Raw genomic sequence first — 21,638 nt, 5'->3', positions numbered from 1 at the left:
TTCAGTCTATTTTAGCATTAGCACACAATATTAATATACGGTTCGTTTATATGTATGACACCCACCATTATTGAAACAATTCATCCTTATTGCTAACTTTGTTTTTACCTCATTTCAGTCAAACGGTATCATTCTTATGTAATTTTCATGTTTATAGAAATTTTGCTTCGGAAAGGAATTAGCCGATAAATGTTTATCTTTAACTTTCAAACATCAAACAATATCTTTGTATAGTTTTATTTTTATAACATAGCAAATATAATTTTGATAGAAAAAAAACTACCTATCTATCTAATATAAGAATTAAGGACCTTTATTTATGTCTATTCGGGGTTATAATGCACTGGTATAATTCAAAGTAACCACTGTGGTATAACGCAGGTCGATATGACACCATATGGACCTCATCAAAGGTTGAAAATTGATATTCATGTGTTTGAAAACTCCTAGAACCTACACAATATATACACGGGGATTGTATCTATATATATATATCACATAACTGGCCCGTCCAGTCATATCTTACGGCCTTGTCATACATATAGTAAAACACGTGTGTAATAACACTTCGTATGACGTCACATGTAGTTTTAACGTCATAATCTACAAATGAAGTCGCATGATTGTCTCCGTAGACAGAAACGTCACATCCGAGCTGGAATTATATTGTTATATAGAGAAAAAATAAAATGTTCCACCTATATTTCTATTAATAAAAGTTATGTGATAAATAGAATCTTATATTCGTGATTATGTAATGTGAAATACATCAAATGAGTGAAATATTCTGATATGCCACTCGCCTATAGGCTCGTATATGTCCACTCATGCAAGATCCTCTATATATTATAAAATCATAAAAATATATTACTAAATGTTTTCTACTTTTCTTTTTTTACGTGGTTAAATGTACCTCATTTATCAGCTGTAAAATCAAATGATTATCATTGAACATAACTTTGATAAAAGCGTGTTGTGTTCGCGCTACAGTTACCTCTGCACTAAATTGCCCTTCGTAATAGACTGTACCACTATCATGATATTGCATAACACCAGACAACCGTCGTGACTATATATCATCCACAGATATATTGTTCAGATAACGATTAGTTAAAAAAAGTCACACAGTATCACAGATCAGTATATTTTTTTTCACACATTCCTTTTCGACAGAAGTATTTATAGACAAGGTCACGTTGTATTAGCACAATTGTGACTATTTCAATTTCAACGATTTCTATTGCAAAAAAAGCAAACGAATTTGGCGTCAGGCAAAGCTTATTTCAGCCATCTCAAAATTGTGACAATTGTGACACGGTAAAATTAGTTTTTAATAAGTATTAAATGCTTTATTTTTATATTTGTATTAACCATGCCGTGAAGCTGTCATCAGATACAGTTGAATATTGGCATTATCTGATGTTGTACTCTTATAATATCTCTGTATTATTCACTCTAGTTCTCGCGATAGTTACAGTTGAACAATTAGCTATTGTATAATTATAATTTTCGAGCAATATTTCTATATAATTCAGTCTTGTTTTCCCGATGGAAGTGCTTACTTTAGTATACACTATAACGATTTTAGCGTCAACGTAGTATTTTTTATATGTAATTAATGATATGCATATTTGATGTTGTCTTTGATAATGTGTGAATTTTGTGGAAGTCAAAAACATGTACATAATATAAAATAACCTTAATTAACTTTTAAAGAAATAACGAAATTACATACAAAATTCGAATTGCTCCAACATATTTCACGGGCTTTATTTTTTTTAACATTGTGTACAGAAAAAATGCAATTGGTGATAACAACTTAATTATCAATTCAAAATGGGGCTTTGATTTTTCTTTCTTTTTTTTAATTTTTTTTTCTGTTTTTTTTTTTTTTTTTTTTCTGTTTATTTATTTTGATTTTTTTAACTGCATGTGAATAACAATATATATCCCTTTCGTAGAAGGATTCTTACATAATTTCAATATTTCATATTTTTATTTTTAAACAAGCTTATATTTTAATACGCTAACATTCTTCATAGAGAATAAAACAATAAAAAATGGTTGAGAACCCCAACAATGGTATAATTTTAGAACAAAATTCTTAATTAAGACGCCAAATCAGTCAGACATACTTATTTTAACCTTAAAAGCAACGTACGTGTACTAGGTACGCACTACAGTTTTTAATCGGCATAGTTCAAAGGTCAAAGTCCGTTACAGTGATCTTTTGATTTATGGTACACTGTATATCACATCACCTAGATATATAACAACAGTATAACAAGAGGCCCAGAGGGCCTGTATCGTTTATTTTGATACGATTTTTTCGTACTTTGGAACGATTACATAATGTTTATTTATGTTCTGGTTAGTTTTTAAATTTGGACATGAACTTCATGTATCGACAAAGACGATAGAATCCTTTAGATGTGTTATAAAATATTATAGCTAATCGTGTCGACATAATGTATAATAGACAACCCATCCCCCCCCCTCTCTCTCTCTCTCTCTCTCTATCTGTCATGGAGCATGTAAGAAAAATGGAATTGTACTTTGTATGTTCAAAACTACTACGTTAATTCTATGTTTATATTGATTTTGAATATGCATAAGATTTTGTTTCTAAATAACATTTTAATTCCGCCATTTTCAAATGTTGATTATGTATATATGTTATATTGTTGGAGAGGGCTTGATATAAGTTGAAATAACTTGTGCCCGATCCTTTTGTTTCAATAAAATATGTTTAAACTAATAGACAACATAAATATTAAGCTTACTAAAATGTCAAGCTTAAAAAAAAGTCGAGTGACACGGAAACCCAGATCTGAGAAATATTAAAGCATACATATACTATCTACAAACACTATTATAGTATGGATGACCAAAACAAAGTAAGAGATATGGAAGTATATGTACACTTTAATACAATTAGTTAACTAAAGTCATACTACCTATTGATCGATCGCCAGGTGAAATATAGCCACGCCTCGTGCTCACAAACGCACGTGTTTCTATTCAATGTCGGAGCAAACATAGTAGCACACACAATACAAAATACAAAGTCACGTGGGGTTTGATTGACAGCTGGCAATCCGTCAATTGCACCCCGAATCAACGTAATTACCAAGCTAACTCACAAATTCCAAAGTTGGCAACAATGTCTTCTTTTGCAGATTTTTTATTATATACAAGGAACTGTATACTTGTTTGATCGTATTTGATTTTCTATCAATGGAATTTCTTGTTTTTGGCCCAAAGTTTCACTTTAAAACAGGGCTACATCTAATACTTTCAAAACCAAAATATGGAAAAAAATTGTTATAGAGCAAAAACTTGCATGCCGGGACCATTGAATTACTTCATATAAAAAAATAATTCATTATACGCAATTTCTTTATACGTTTCTCAAAGAAGTAAAAATAAACAGGCTCCAAAACTTGGGATCTGATTTTACTTCGTTGTGCGCAGAAATTAAGAAGGTTTTACTGCTTAAGAACATGGTTTATCTGATGCAGTATTCAGAAATCGGAGGGTCGATCATTGAAAATGAAAAACTACCAGACAACGAGTGTCAAACCCTGTGTTCACAGGTCACGAGATAATTTGCTTATTCCACAGATTGTGATCAGACGATAAATAATTCACCAAAAAATGTTTATGTATAATATTATTTACATAAGAAACACAGAAAGAAACTGTGGGCTCATTTTTATCCAATTACCACTAAGAATAATTTGAATTGACATCTCTTGGAAATTAATGACGATATCATCCTCATTGTATTTTGTTTAAGCGCATATTGAGAACAGCGAATGCGAGGTTGCTATTACTGTGACCTTATGAGAATTGAAGTATTTTTTTATAAATGAACGCTTGTTATTGCGTTAGAGTGTAATCAACTATTTAGAAAAACGTGGTTTAATTATTTGAAATATAAATACGACAAATGTCTGAAAAAAGTGGTATAAATTTATAGCGCTTTCATTTTTTATTGAATATTTGTCTTAAAAATCAATAGACAATGAAACTCAAACGTAAATGCAGTAAAGGAAGCGAAAGCATGACTTTATTTTCCTAAGTTGTCATAATCTATATTGTATATTTCCTTTATTATAGACAGAAAGTAAGATTATTGTCCTCGCTTGGTGCACATGTCCTAAACTTTAGGTTACCTTTAGACCGAGATAATGACCTTATTGACATAAACCTATCCCCACTGGGTGGTCAATTTAAGTAACTCGAACATTGCATGAAGTGATCCTAGCTCGGTCTACTGACCACTGAAGTGGTCACTCGAATACAATAATCTTTAATGGAGAACTTTTGGAGGTTTTTGTTTTTTCTTTCGACGACATATATACCCGCATGACCTTTTGTCAACATGATGTCACTGAGGTGATAATGGTTTATCATACATGTGTACGTCTCGACGTCCATAGTGACCGAGATAAAAAAATGTAAATAATTTGGATGGGATCTATCTCTTACGGGGTACAAATTAGATATCATGAATATTGGTTTTTCTTAAATTCTATCAATTCCTTAAATAAATGTTTTATTTAAAGCTGTTTTATATACATATGTATCAGAATAGATCTATTAATTTACATGCTAAGTTCAAAATGGCATTCCATATTAATGAGTTAAGTAATAGCTAAATATTTAATTGAAATATATTACATGGCTATTTCGCATGGCTTTCTTCGGGACTAAAGATAGACACCTTCTTTTCCTTTTTTTACTACGATTTTATCATTCATTTTAGGTACATTCTTATTTTGCTCCATTTGTTTACATTTTAGCCGTGAAAGTGATTTACAAAATAGCCTCAGGCCTGGCTATGTATTTAAAGAGTCACAGCGGACATCGTGGATGACATGTGTGTATTGGATCAAACAGCATGCTTAAGTGGTATAATACATCTATATATATACATGGCCTAATGATCCTGTCAAGACGAAGGGGATACCCGTCAAGTAAAGAAAACATTGCTATCCATTGGGTTAAACATAGCATTATCGGTAGAAGGAACATTGAAGTGCACGGCATCAAGTTTTAGAGGCTGATATAGTTTAAATAGGCCATGGGTGTGCTCGTGAGGACCCGAGACGAAAATAGATGTTTTCCAATTGTTATGTTAAGTTGTCGATGTTAACCCTGTATAGCAAGTCGTAGTTCTAGTACAGATGTATACTCCCGGTGTTGACATAGCTAAGGTAGGGCGATTTCACAATAAGGCTTTTAGGCATAGTAGTTGACAATAATGTCAGGACAATTTTCCACAAATATTTTTTTCATGAAAACTTTCTATATATATAATGAATACATTAATATGGAGAGAAAAATAGATATTACATATATTGAATAAATATGTACTTTGTAAATCAAGATGAAATAATTTAGAATTGAATATTACTTGCTGACAAAAATACAGAGTAGAAAGTAGACAAAAACACAAACATAATAGACTTAGGGAAAGAGATGAAAATTGACGGCGCCATAAACATTTACCATAATCTCAACACATACTATATATATTCAAATGTGACAGGATAGGCATATTGTAGCGATCACTGGGACTCGAACTCGGGACCTCTGAACATAAACCAGATTCTCCATCGATTGAACGACATGATCACCGATTATTGCCCCAGTTCAGTCCCTCTTCACAAATATCAGTGTTGGAAGTATAATGTATTTTACTTACCTTAGCAATCATGTGATTTATATATATCGTCAACAAAGGAATCATCACTAATCCAGAAATGACGGTGAAGATTCCCAGACACACACATACTATACTGCATCTCCAGGTTTTCTTTCCCATGATTCATACAACAACACTGTGAATAGAAGGTTATAGTGCTCTTGGGTAATGATAAAATATGTTGACTGACCATTATCACACTCCATATATAACGTTTACATATCTACTGGGGACATTTAACCCCGACATGCACATGATATTTCTAACCAATCTAATAATTTATCGCTGATTACATCATTGACCAATCAGAATGCATGTTGCGGATTTTTTTGACACGTTCTAGAACAGTCATGTACGTGGTGTATGACCATGGATGCTTAGTTATTTCAGATAAAAAAGAGTTAATGCACATACATGGCTTGTACTTCAGTTTGACCTTAAAAGAGAGGATAGCATGAATAGATCGTGTCATTAGATATGATTCACTATCGATTTATGTGGGGGAGTTGTCAGGTATTGACCGCTGGTCGGTGGATTTTCTCCGGGTACTCAGGCTTTCCTCGACCAACAAATCTGACACGTTCTTGAATGAATCTGACTGTTAGTAAGACATGAAACTGATAAAACCAAACTTTCTGATAGCAAAATTTTTATACTTTATTACATAAAACTCTATTTGAACTTACTGATAGGGAGAATTTTTATTTATAATTACTTCTTGTGAAGTAATGATACAAATGTGTATTCGTTCAAAAATATTGAACCAAAAACACATATAATTTTTTTACGCAAATAACACCTCATACCATATAAAGCCTATTGTCATGGATTTTTTGGAATGCATTGAATTATGGAATGCATTTAAACACACTGCTTCAACACCAATTAAGTTTGACAAGAAAACAAGTGTTATTTTTTTATTTCTTCTCCTAGTTTAGTATTAGCTCTGGGTCACGAATATAAACTCACTTAGGACAGGTATCTGATACTCTCCGTAGAAAGACCGGTTGTTTTCTGCTGAGATATATTATAAATCCATTAAGCATTTTACATTGATCCAATAATTCAAGAGGAAAATGAAATATAGTGTATACACCAGAAAACAAATCAAATGATAGAATTCGAAGATTCATAAATTTTTACCCATCAATTCATAGCCAATTTAATTAAGTGAGGAAAGGGTATTTGATGTGTACGATATCTCCAATCCGGTCGCATATAGACATTTTGTTATTATATGCCCACCCAAGTCAACATCAACGTCAAAATAAACCAACAAGCTTCCTTATAAGTTAATTGACAAGAAATTGTCGCGAAAACAGCTAACGCTTTCAATTTTGATTTACCCGATAAAGCTTTATTTGAGTGTCTGATAGTATCTTTAGGCAATACGGAAGAATTGTATGCTAGTCTGGTCATAATGGGCTTACCTGTTTGATTTCTTTTCTATAGTAAGATTTAAATTCCAATGAATCGGAACACATACCGACTACGAGTACGTACATTCACAATATAAATATATACACCTCTGTTATTAAAACTTGTCATGTCGTTCTGATCTTCCAAGTAGCATAATCCCAACTTTCATATAAAAATCAGGGTAAATTCCATCCGATTCGTGAACGTAAATTCCAACATCTTCAGAAGAAATCACGTGAAAGGTGAAAGGGGTGTGTTTGTGGGACGTAGCCCTACTTTGAGCGAGCTAACCTATGTACACATACACCTTTAGAAAGTGTGTATATGGCTACCAGTACGATTTGCAATGCCGTTGGGCTTCATATCCGATTACCTTATAATAAGGTTGCCTACCTCGGGGATGTGACTCTCGAATGATAAATGACTATCAACGGTTCTTTTAGGACGAATAGGTGAATGTCTCACCGAATTGTGTTTTTCAACATTTTCTGAGGACACATAGGAAGTATTTATGTACCTGCGTAAAGTTTTGGGAGAAAACGACTACAATTTTCGATTATATTGGTTTTTGGTTAAGTTCGCATAGAAAAGTTTTGCGAATTCATCTTTAAAACTAATTCGTGGCAAGATCTGTTCGCGTAATTGCCAACATTGCTAACGTGAGTAAGTCATGCAGATTATTGTTTTTGCATTCGCGGACATGAATATGACTCCGAATAGCCCCACAAATAATAATAACAACCATAGAATAGTCGATTGCAAATTGTATAATAATTATCATGTTTTCATGTACACTACACTGTTGTTCATTGCACAGTGCAACACTTACAATACAAATTACACAGTGCAATAATTATTTTTCTTTGTTTTTATACTAAAGATGGCTTTCTGATTGCCCATTCTTTCTTTTTACACAATGAAAAACTATTGACAATGGCACAATGGGAAAAGAATCCCTCGAAAAAACAATTGTTTGCAAACTTTTGTGAGAATCCGTTACCCCGATGAAATTCTGACATTAATGTTTTAATGCTTACAATGTATATATTGCATAGTGTGTAACTTACAATGTAAATTACACAGTGCAATACTCACAACGTAAATTGCACAGTGCAACAGTTACATTGTTTAATACAAAGTGCAACACTTACAATATATAAATTATATAGTGTAATACTAATAATGTCAATTAAACAGTGCAGCATTTGTTTTGTATAATACACAGTGCAACACTTACAACGAGAATTACATAATGCAACACTTTCATTTTTATAATGCACAGTGTGCAACACTTACATTGTATAAACGTGAAATATTTGTTACGTTTGATCCCAAAGTAATCCCATGGAAACACAAAAATTACTTGAGATATGTAATACGGATCATCAGTTTGGATATGTTATTCCTCGCCCGTTTTCCATATGCACTAACAGCACTAATGGTATATATATATTGATCCCCATCAAGTAATTGTAAATATATTGCCAGCTGAAAGTACACGCAAAACCCATTTCTTTCCAATCAGCTAAAAGTGACATGACCTGAGGCTTCTATTAAGAAACCTTGAGATTCAATACAGATAATTAGAATGGTTCATTTGTTAATTCACTCGAGACAGAGAACCATGTTAACATATATTATGTTGGGTTTTTTTTTCCCATATTACATAGTTACCTTCGTTTCGGGTAGGGATTCCATCGTGACGTCATTATTCTGTGGACATAATAATCGTGGGTTTTCTCCCTCCAAAAAAGTATGACGTTACGCTCACAAACACATGACGTCACAATCAATACCGATCAGGGCCGGTAACGTCGTTTTTGAATGGTTTATATTGTATATACAAGAAAAATGTTTAATAAATTTCTTCAATTTTGATCAAATGTTTAGACAGGACAATGTATCGAATTTTAAGTTAAGATTGTTATAGATGAGCCAAAACATGCAAAAAAAATTACAAAACCATGCGTATTCTGTCCAGAATGCACTCGGTATTTGAAATTCAACAATTTAACCACTACATAACCAGTTTGAAAACATGACGGAGTTTGGGGGATGGAAGGGGAACAACTCATACATAGTCTTTAAAGTTGCATGGTCTATGACTTTTTGCATTTTTTGGCATTAAAAAAGTATTTAAAGTGTTCTAGAATCTATATGTTTTTCTCACGTTGTTAATTGAAGTAAACCATTTTTTTTAATATTAAACCCTTACTCTTAAACATGCATTGTCTGCTTTAACAGATTTCGGTGTCTTGCTCGGTGTGCCATTTCTAATGTTATTATCTCCAAACATGGCTGCCACAACGTGCTGATAACACCTCATGAGTATGCGCGGATTATTTTCTAGTATCACCTAATCTAAAATAATATTATGTTAGACATGTCTGCTCTTATTTACACGGACTTTTACACATAGCAGTTTGACTTTTAGCTGCCATAAATATGGGTGCCTTGCCGGGCATAAACATAAAAATTATGCTCCATCTGATGTTAATATAATCGTATTTTGTTTTTTTTTGCACTCATTTGTTTTCATTCAATGTTAAATGGCCATTTATCAATTATAGACCATTGTTTTGGTCCTTACTTTCAATATGAGATATAGTACTGTATAGTTCTTGCGACAAATGTCAATCAAAAGAATTATCCGATTTATGTATTAATTAAAGGAAGAACGATGGATAGAGGACGTCACCCTGAGAACTCAAAATGACGTCACAGAGGTATAAACACCAACTCGCACCTCACGTGACTAGGTATTAACCAATAAGAAAAGAGGAAAATCAGAATATATCTAATATTTACTGTTAAATTATATAATATTTCCATGCATTTCTTTTTATAAATATTGTTTTATTCTATTTCTCTAAATACAAATGTATCTTATATTTTCTTCAATTTTCATTTTACTGCCTTCATTACTAATCAGGTGATTTTATGTCATAAGCGGCAAAGCAGCTATGAACATTCACCAGTGTTGAAATATAGCAAACATCTGTCTGGACCACCTTGAATATCATATTAAAAACTTGGTTTTGGTTTTTGGTTTTATTAGTTTAACGTCCTATTAACAGCCAGTATCTCGGTTTATTGCTGGCCACCATGACCCCATATTAAAAACATAGCTAAGTCAACCTATTAACCTACATTTTGATTTCGATAATAACTCTGGTGGGTCTATAATTATATAAACTGTAACTAATGGTTAATACGTTACGGTTAGATTCTATTACGCATGGAGATGTCATCATATAAATAATACCAAACCGTTGCAATCTCAAACTCCAAACCGTACACTTTTCGCAATATCATCGATCAAAACCGTTGTGCAAAGACTGACACAACGATATAAACAATGGGTCAAACACCCTTTATTCTTCATCAAATTTAGCAAAGTGCATATCAGATTGATACATATGAACCTAATAATTTGTTTCTCAGTCATATTTTGTGAATATCTTGAATAATAAGCAAGATTCAATTGAAAACTTACAGTTTTTGCTAGGAACTCGCATTAAGCTGTATATAAGTGTCACAATAGTATGATAAATAGGAGTACTTTGCGTGAAATCACGATCTTGATACAAGGTAGGATATCTAATTAACACTTGAGCTGAATATCGGCCTGTAACACCATACACAATGTCTTTAAACTCTACAAGTTGGAACTTGCCTACTCGGTACTCGTATATCGAAGCGATACCGGAAACGGATCAAAACATCGTTGCCGTACTAGTTGCACTACAGTGAACATGTCTGAATTTGAGTTCAGCTGTTACTTGAGTTGACCTCTTTGAGTTATCAGGCCTTGTACTATTAGATAAATCATTCAACCCTGGTCAAAGTTACACATTAGTGAACGAATCGGGTGTCCCACCGATTTTTATCACATGGATTTGGATATCTTTTTATTTCGTCTTACATTTTTATCACTGGGGGTCATATTAAGGACGTGTTTGATAGACAGCATCACATGCTATATATGACTATCATATGATCGATTTTTGTCGAAGGAATATCCAAGTATTATAGAAATTAATAATAATAATAACTGATAATATAATTTGTAATAAAATAATATATAATAAAACAATATAATACATAATAAAACAATATAATATATAATAAAATATTGTTATATGTAATAAAATAATATATATATAAGAAAATAACATAATATATAATAAAATAAGATAATATTTAATAAAACTTTGTAATATATAATTAAACAATATAATATATAATAAAACAATATTATATATAAGAAAAGAATATAATATATAATAAAAGAATATAATATATAATAAAATAATATAATATACAATAAAACAACATAATATATAATAAAATAATGTAATATGTAATGAAACAATATGGTATATGAAAACAATATAATATATTTAAAACATAATAATATATAATAAAACAATATAATATATATTAAAATAATGTTATATCTAATAAAATAGTATTATATATAATAACATAACATAATATATAATAAAATAAGACAATATTCAATAAAACAACATGATACATAATAAATAAGATAATATTCAATAAAACAATATAATATATAATAAAACAATATAATATATAAAACAATATATTATAATAATAAATCAATATAAAATATATTAAAATAATGTTATATCTAATAAAATAGCAAAATATATAATAAAATAACATTATACATAAAAAAGATAGATTCAATAAAACAATGTAATATATAATAGAAAATGTAATATATAATAAAACAATATAATATATAAAAACAATATAATTTATAATAATACAATATGAAATATTAAAATATTGTTATATCTAATAAAATTATATAATATGTAATAAAATTACATAATATATAATAAAATAATATTAATAAACAATAAAAGAACATAATATATAATAAAATAATATAATATGTAATAAAACAATATAGTATATAATAAAATAACATAATACATGATACATAATATATCTGTGAATGCGGCAAAAACGGTTATGTTATCTGCTTTACCAGGCCTCAAAATGGGGCTGAATTGCCATAAATAGAATCTATTAATTTTGATATTGGGTCTGCCCCTGAAATAAATGACTTATTTACATTGATAACGGTAATAAGTAATTATAGATTTACTGTCAATGAAAATGGTAGTATAGTTATTTTCTATATATGAAATTTCATCAAATATGACAACAAAAATAAACTCTAGAAACATCATTGAAAATGGCGTCAAAATGCATAAAATATTAAAACAATGATAAATTCTTAATTTTCTCAACTGAGAAACTGTATCGCAAAGAGACATCGGAATCGTTAACGATGTCATGTTGGAAGAATAATTTAGTCTGCAGACCCTATAAAGAAACAAAAACATATTATATAAAGGAATTTAAAGTGATTATGTTACCACATTGAAAATAAGCTACTTCAAATATTTTAATACTACAGTGTATATTCAAAACCGGAAGTGCATTTTATTTTATTAATGTATAAACCAAAACTACCCAGGTCATTTGTAACTATTGATTTGTATTACATACAAAACGTATCGTAGTTTGTGTTATTGTAATTGGGTAGATAGAAGAACTAAAATCTTTAAGAAGTCTCCTCGCCGTTTGCAAAGACAATGAAGGAGTTTGTAGACTCCCTTATATATGTTTTTGCTTGAAATACATTTATTCAACACCTGTACTTTATCTCTGTTAGCGATCATCGCTCATATATTTTATCAGATTTATTAGTTGTATTTATATGGGTCATGAACTACAGATACATTATCTGTCTTTTAAACCAAGGACGGCATTCGTCATTTAGCTATATTCTTCGATCACGTAAATAAAATAATGTTTCAAATAATGTTTCTGGATCTAAGGGCATATATCACTCAACAATTTTTCAATAATTCGCGGATCAAATTTTTGCGATTCTAGTAATGTGCCACGAAATCGCAAAAATATCATCCCGGCGAAAATGACCGGATATACGGTAGATTAAATCACATCTAAAACAATTTTAAATAAAATTTCATGTATGATTCTACGATGTACATTTATGTATTTCTACTGCACCTGTTTTCAGAACATTTTCATAGCGCCCGCAAAATACTAGATTTATTTGTACGCGAAATTGCTTTTAATTTACAGGATAAGAAATCACAACCATGAAGCAGAAAAAAAGAGATGATGTTTGAATATAAAAAAAAAATCTAAATATAATCGAAAGACGGAATTCATGCTATACTTCCGGTATGGTGCTACCTTAGCTGGTATGAAGTAGCTCCGACAAAAAAATCTGTATGGGGAGAGATTTCATTTGGATAATGAACATATAAGCACGTGAGTTCAGAGGAGAAGTGATGTACTCTTATCCTTATATCTGTTTACTTTGAATTACTGAGACACCCTCATGATATTGACTATTTATCTACTCTCGCTGCATACCTGTGAGTGATCACCTGTAAAAAACGTGCGTAAGTAGGTTTACCGATGCATACCGACTCTGAGGTAAATATGCGACTAACCGCACAGCCGCAAGTATTGTTCCGGTGAACGTGATCCAGAAAGTGCAGCTCGAGATCGAATAATTGAATCGATGTTTTTTTTAGTAAAAATATAATTTCCCAACAAAAAATGTGATTGGTTAATTCAATTGGAATTTCCCAATATACACATTGTGTATTTATACATGTAGGACACGCCATTCCAGTTTACATTTAAATGAAGATATTTCATTTGTAGAAAAAAAACTGAACAACAAAAAATACAGACTACGAATATGGAGCTAGCTGCTTTAAAAAATACAGGTTTACATACATGTATCTAACAACCTTAGATTTATTGTAATGTAAAACGCTGAAGAACTGATGACCTCATATTGAATGATTATAATAACGCGCTTGGTGTAGCTGTTGTACCCGCAGATATCAGTAGGACACACAGAGTTGGTCCAAAAAACCCCGACCGACCCAGAGACTAACATAATCTTACATGGGCCTGTCAGGTGGACAGGGATTTCCCTCATACTTCACAGGGATATCCCGTGGTTGTTAGGGAAAAGATATCTCTATCTTACACAAGGGGGGGGGGGGGGTGAAAGACAGCTCACATGTGCTAGACAATAACGTGACGTCATCAATACATGCGGCGTAACTGCGGCGCGCATTGTAGATGACGTCATCAGTTTTGACGCATAACGACGTTCTTGCGATAATGGCGCGATGAAAAAGCTGGAAACCAAGTAGAATTTCATCATTTTTTTCTACCATGTATGGGAGAAAAAGAATCAAACATGGGTCTGTGAAGTGGACAGGGATATCTCAACCCTCGTGAAAGATTTTGGCCATCAACCCACGGTAGCCTCGGGTTGACCGGCCAAAATCTTTCACGAGGGTTGAGATATCCCTGTCCACTTCACAGCCCTATGTAAGATTAAATTAATCTCAACCCGAGTTAAAATTTTTGGCCTAATTAACCCGAGGCTTGCCGAGGGTTGACGGTCAATTTTTTTTTTACGTTGGTTGAGATATCCCTGTCCACCAGACAGGCCCATGTTTGATTCTTTTTCTCCCATACTTTAACGAGAAATGGTGAAAATTCAGTTGATATGAACGTCGCTGTGCGTAAAATGGACTCCGTATGTATTCCGAATTTGCATATTACAGAGTTATCTGCACTGGCGGGTAGGTATTGATTGTGACGTCATGTGTTTGGGAGCGTAACGTCATACGTTTCGGAGAAAACGACGTGCATTGCGCTCACAAAATAATGACGTCACAACCAATACCTACCCGCAAGGGAAGTTACTTTGTAATGTGCAAAGACGGGATTGAGGACGTCACTGCCTAGTGCGTGTGAACTGTCCTTTCCCTACCCCGGTGAAAGACAGAGTTGTATTTTCCCTAGCAACCGCGGGATGACCCTGTCAAGTATTGGAGAAATTATTGTCCGCTTCATATCATATCGCACCCGGGATTCAGTCTATGAGGCGAGATTCAATTCTATTAATTCTAATAAAGGTGATCAGGCTGATCAACAACCACCTAACTTTTTTAAACCCGGCCCTCTATATTAATGAAGAGGTGACGAAAAAAGGATGGATGTTAACAGGAAAGTCGTGTGGTTAAAAAGAATTGATGGCCGTATTGTTATTCGTGATAACAGCAGCGTAAGACCCATGTCATTTCTCTCCGCGATTTGCATAGCTATCCCGACCCTCTACCAAGACGGGCAGGGCCGATGACCCTCGATCAACATGTCACGGTATCAAAATAAAGTCGTATAACTGAATACAAACTAAAATAATACTCCAATCATGCTATTACTTTAATGTTTAGTGGTGTTTGATTTATACTCTCAAATTTTATGTGTTTGAAAAATTTATAAGTTATTCATGTATATAGCTAAACACAAAAGTGCCAGTATTTCTAATTTTATTTTATTTTTGTGAGAAAATGCTAGTAATTGATAATATTTGGTAATTACGCAGTTATATTTAATTGGAAGTAAGTTTAATGATTCATTGAAAATCTATATATGCAACCAATAGCTGCATGTACTTTAGATACTTTTTTTCATATATCATTACAAATAGTCCTTGCACCCATCTATAGATAGGGACGTCGCTAACAGGAAATTAATGAAAACGCAAATTAGCGTGCGAGCGCCGAAGTCTCGAGATTTGGGATGTTTGGGGGTCCGGGGGTATCCCCCGAGAAAAGTATTACGATTTAGAATGACTAAGATCAGTTTTACGACGTATTTTGATGGTTTTGCGAGCGCCGAATGTCGTCATACCATTATGCAACTCTGCTCGATCTGAACATATCGGATTCACACCATCGACACATTGTTGTGTAACTCAAAATGATAATGAATTCATTGTCTTGCCTAGACATATAAACAAATTAATCTTTAAAGAAATATTTTTTGAAATAGTATCCCTCGATGGTCATTTTAGTCTAGTTCGTTTTAAATTTTCATTATTAAAAGTTTGAACATCACGTGCTTGAACGTTTTAGGAAACGCGTCACGCAGCGAAAGATTTTGTAAAATGAAGTACGAAAAACGTGTTGGAGGAACTTTTCTCTTTCAAATGTGCATTTTTAGAACATTCCACACGGCGAAAATGTGAGGGCAAAAAGACATGTTGCCCCCCCAAACAATTGCTTATATAGATTATGTATACCAGAAAGCATTTAAAAGGATAAATATTTTAAAAACATTAAAAAACGAGTATCACGTAAAGCTCTTTCAAACATTTATAAAACTTATATTTTACCTATTTTAGAATATGCTGATGTTTTATGGTATAACTTTACTGAACAATGTAAACTTCTGCTAGAGTCTGTTCACTTAGAAGCCGCTAGGATTATAATGGGATTGCACAGAGGGACCTCATATGATATACTTTACAAGTATAAAGAACTAGCTTGGGAATCTTTCTCTGATCGGCGTCAAAAGCACAAACTTATTCTTATGTTTAAGATACTCCGTGGCTTTGCTTCACAGCATTTGTTTGAAATAGTACAACCATTGTTATATCAGCCTTAAAATGAGAGATATCCACTTAAGTAAACAAGATATTTTGATATCCCTATGTGCAAAACTACTATACTATATTTTTTCCCAATTACCTTTAGGGAGATTAATTCTTTCGCTTTAAACTTCAACTTATCGAATGTTAATACACTCCATTTTAATATTAATAAAATGGAACTTGATATTACAATACCTTTATAAGCAAGGTTCTCGAATTATGAATATTACTTTGTGACAGCTCAGAAATTCCTCTAGCAGTCTGAATTCTGACCTATTTCGCGATCATTTGAAAGATTCTCCAATGTGTTCCTGTGGCCTTGGTGATGAAACAGCAGAACTCTATATTCTTATATGTCCATTATTTAATGAACCAAGATCATCACTCAGAACCAAAGTACATAATTCTAATATTCCCCTCTCGCATTTTAACACAAAAACCCAACTTCAAGCTGTGACAATTGTGTTGAAGAAAAGAATGTATATTTATTGCAATATATATCAGAATATATATCTAAAACTAAGAGATTTTTAAGAAAAAATGCTACGGTAATAGGTTGGGGAGATACACTAATTATATTCATTCATGATGTAATGTTAAATGTTTTTTGTCGATAATTGTACTATACCGGTTTTGTTTGGAGATGGCTAATATAGGCTTTGCCTGATGCCAAATCCATTTGCATATTATTTGCAATAAAATTTGTTGAAATGAAATGCTAGAAGTACATCTATGAAGATTCTATCCTGTTTACGCGAGGAGACATACGCAAAAGGACCTTTAGGTACAAGTTTCTGAAAAAGCGCAGAAAACTACGGACTATGGACTGCTGTATTAACCAATACGTTATCAAAACTAGGGAGAGTCCAAACTTAGGAGAGTCCAAAATTTAAACCAATTCTTTATCAAAACTAGGGAGAGTCCAAACTTAGGAGAGTCCAAAATCTAAACCAAGACTTTATCAAAACTAACAACAGACCAAAATCTAAACCAATATATATATACTTTTTTCAAAACTAGCGACAGCCACAATCTAAATCAATACTTTTTCCAAACTAGCGACAGTCCAAAATCTAAACCAATATTTTTCAAAAACTAGGGGCAGTCCAAAATATAAATCTAGGGGAAATCATTTGTCAATGGGGTTACCCGGTGGATGGTTATCAGAATAGCTCCAAGTTTACATATAAGTAATACCTTATTCTTTACAATTTCATTTTGGCTTACAATCGACGTATTTCGCGGAAATAAATTGTTGCAAAAACATTCCATTTCAAGTATAATGGCGCTTTGTAAAATTGCGAATTAAAACTTCGTGAAAAAAAAAGTTTTGAGAAATCAAGTCACCGCGAAAATGAATGAATTTACAGTGATTGTTTGTTTTGTTTTTTTCAAACAAATTTGTATTGCCAAAAATTAACAATAAGGATAAGGCACACGTTTTCACAACTAAGAAAGGCTTTTCCTCGCAAACAATCAGCCGCATAAATATGCATGTATAATATAACATAGTATTATACAAATTTTCATATATAAACGAAGAGAATGGATGGGGAACAAAATAGAAAATGTATAATTTATGATATAGACAGAGAAAGACAGAGAGGGAGAGGGGTCATGAATTGAGGAAGAGGATCATGTTATGTCAAATAATACTATTTCACTCTCTATTTATATAATATTACTGTAATAAGATAGAAATCGCTTCCAATACCGATGACAGTGGTTACATTATACACGTTCTTTATCATTTTGCTTTATCGAATTTCAGTACAGTAGTTAAAGTGCACGGGACAAGAACAGGAACAATGTTATCAACAACAAAAAATGCCCTAGTTCCAAACTACAAAATTTGAGGTGATCATATGTATTTCTCTACATATCGGTGAACGTGTCATTACCTTTTTTGATCATACATTAATGTGCCATACCTACTTACATTATCGGTGAACGTGTCATAAATAATTTGAAAGTGGTTTGGGCCATACCTAGGCGAAAATTCTAAAAACATTTCTTAAGGGTACTAAATTATTAGATTTACATAGATTTCTTAGGGTTTTTGACTTCCTACAAACGTTCTTATACCTGAAATAAGAAAGTTTTCAAAATTACAACATTTTATTTGAAATATTGGCAATATTTATCAACGTTAAAATATCGCCAAACACAACAAGAAACTGTATCTGTCGGAATTGGCTGTTTATAACATAAAGAACCGAGTGCATCTTTGAGTTCGAAATCGGGGTCGCTGAAAAAATTTCATCCGGCTGATGGATATTATGTAAAAACACCACTAAGAGGCCACTTATATTTTATCTGTTATACAGACCTAATTAAGTGTGATAGCCGATACATTTACAGTGTAGGCCTATCTATTTAATGATTCAAAGCGATCTTAACATGATGCTTTTTTAGTTAGTTACCTGCATTTAGAAAAGATAATTGTGAATGTCGTCATATCATTATGCAACTCTGCTCGATCTGAACATACCGGCTTCACACCATCAGCACATTGTTGCGTAACACAAAATAATAATGAATTAATTTTCTTGCTAAGTCATATAAACAACTTAATATTTTAAGAGACATTTTTTAATATTACGTAGAATCCCTTGATTGATATTTTGAGTCTAGTTCATGTATATTGAATTTTTACTGTAACACACTTCAACATTATATGCATGTATATGAACGTTCAAGGAAATGCGTCGCGCAGAGGAAAATTTTCTAAAATGAAGTACGAAAATGTGCTTTTTTTCGTTCAAATGTGCAATTTTAGAACATTTTAGTCGGCGGAAATGGGGCCGGGGGGGGGCAAAACACAATTGAGTCTGAGAATGATTATGAGTCATATATGTCCATTAGACAGATAGACTAGGTCGTTTGCACTATTTATTTTCAGTTTTTTTATTTCTCTATTTTGAACAAAATGGTTATACAAACTTTTTAATTATGTTATTAACACAAAGTACACAATTTTTACAATTATTTTCAGTTCTATAATTCTTTTCATCTTTTATTACATGATTTTTTAATGATTTAGTCCCTTTAAAGATGCTCCACCGCTGACGGTATGTTTTCTCTATCAAAACAGGAGCAGATGAATGAGTTTTTTTAGTATGTTTCAAAAGTTATTTAATTTACACCATTACAACCATTTAAAAGTTTGAGCTGCTTATTTTACTTCAAGATAGAAATATTGAAAATAATTAATTGCATCCCGAAAAAATTTCGTGACACTATGTCCTATAAGAAATCAAGTACTGATTGTGCATGTACCAAAAGCAAAATCAATATTTTTATTATTTTTCTGCTAATTAGACATATATATACACGATTAAACACCAGTAATTGTTAAAATGACAAGTATTGTTCATGCTCTGTCGATGGTGGAGAAAAAAACATCCGGTTTGCTGAATTCAATTGTTAAAATTATTCAAACGAACAGATAAACATGTAGGGATCAACCAACTAAATAAAAAAAGACCTTCGAAATGGCCCCTGTGTATACAAGATTGAGCCCAGGATTGAATTTTAACCCGGCCGCTGATTGGCTGGCTAATTATGAATTTCAAAAGTAAAAATGTTTCTGACAGGTAATTATTCCTAGATAACCATAATATCAATTTGGAAATTCATATTGAGATTTAGGTTCAAAATATCAATTTTGATAATGAATAGGTAAAACCATTAGAATTTCCGGATTTTTTAGTGCAAAATGCGCCTGATTTCAATAAAGCTACCCTGGTTGGAGTTTGAGCAGAAGGACCCAAACTTTTTTTTCTATCTAGTGTTATATGAGAACCTAGACTTTAATTATAGAACACAATACCTAACTAATATTTCTTTGTTTTAATAATACAGTACAAAACTTTAACAAAGTTTAACACTGTGGTCTATGTAAAATCATTTAGTTGGTTGCTCTCTGTATGATGTCCCATAAACGTAAGTTACAACACAGACGTTATGCGCTGTGAAATTCTTGTTTTTATGCTTTATGTATGTTTAGATGGAAACTTTTCTGCAGAAATCACATTACATTACTTATAACACTGTAAAAATGTGGAATGAAATTGTAAACGGTAACTTGGCTTCATGGTTTTATCGGATGTAATCATTTCACTGCAATTTAAATAAATATAAAATTTTTTGACGGTAGTGCAAAAAATGTCTTCAGCTCTTATTTGTACTTGTAAAATTAAAACCTATGTATTGTAATTATTGTAATTCTCAAAATATTGATTATTTTTGGTGATGAATAAAATATTAAAAACTCTTCTTCGTTTGTTTGTAATATCATGTGTGAGTATTATAGTAAATCGCGTGGGGTTTAACCAGTTCTATATAATCGCTAATTGATTTACATGACAGTGCGTGTGCATAGGACTAAAAGATGTCAGGTAGGCTTGGGGCATGCGAATGTGGGTTAATCAGCGGTCACCATACTGGTAGAACGAAACACAGTTACTTACATCCGGTTAGGTACAATGAGTACCCACGCACTTAAGATATTGTACATGTGTCGTCTGATATTTGTAAGATAATGATGTACTTAAGTTTCTAAACTCATCGATAAACAGCGGTCAGAGGTCAGATGCACTCATAGTCTCTCATAACATTTACTTACCATGCGGTTACAGAAACAACAACAAATGCACATAACAGGGATATATTGTTAACGATTCCAATGGATCATCTGATTTCTGAGTGTGATCAATTTATGCGTTTTTTTTGTTTTTTTTTAATTATGAAATAGCCTTTCCAGAACAGATAAAATAGGCCAAAAAATATCTGTTTAGGGTTACCCGACCAACCCTAATTGTTAACCTCCGAACCAATATTTGTTCAACTTTTCTACGAAAAAACAATCGTAATGAAAAGTCGTTATGCATTGGTACGCGAAATAACGTCACCACGAAAAAATTCTGGTTTACAGTAATGAAAAACATCATAATGATATAT

At 32.2% G+C, this 21,638-nt stretch overlaps 1 protein-coding gene across 3 annotated transcripts in view; it reads right to left on the bottom strand.

The window, feature by feature from the left end:
* Positions 1-21,638, bottom strand: part of LOC138335459 (lysosome membrane protein 2-like) — a 40,315-nt gene that overhangs the window by 11,897 nt on the left and 6,780 nt on the right. For 2 of the 3 annotated variants that reach the window (XM_069284559.1, XM_069284558.1), the window contains exon 3: positions 5,714-5,849. In XM_069284559.1, the coding sequence (XP_069140660.1) occupies positions 5,714-5,833 (120 nt within the window). In that variant the 5' untranslated portion in view covers positions 5,834-5,849. Of the gene's footprint in view, positions 1-5,713; positions 5,850-7,143; positions 7,719-21,638 lie in introns of those variants that run through there. The other variant, XM_069284561.1, reaches the window with a different exon arrangement.

This window comes from Argopecten irradians, chromosome 11, assembly GCF_041381155.1.
Source record: "Argopecten irradians isolate NY chromosome 11, Ai_NY, whole genome shotgun sequence".
Lineage (NCBI taxonomy): Eukaryota > Metazoa > Mollusca > Bivalvia > Pectinida > Pectinidae > Argopecten > Argopecten irradians.
This window is presented reverse-complemented; position numbering and strand designations above follow the sequence as displayed.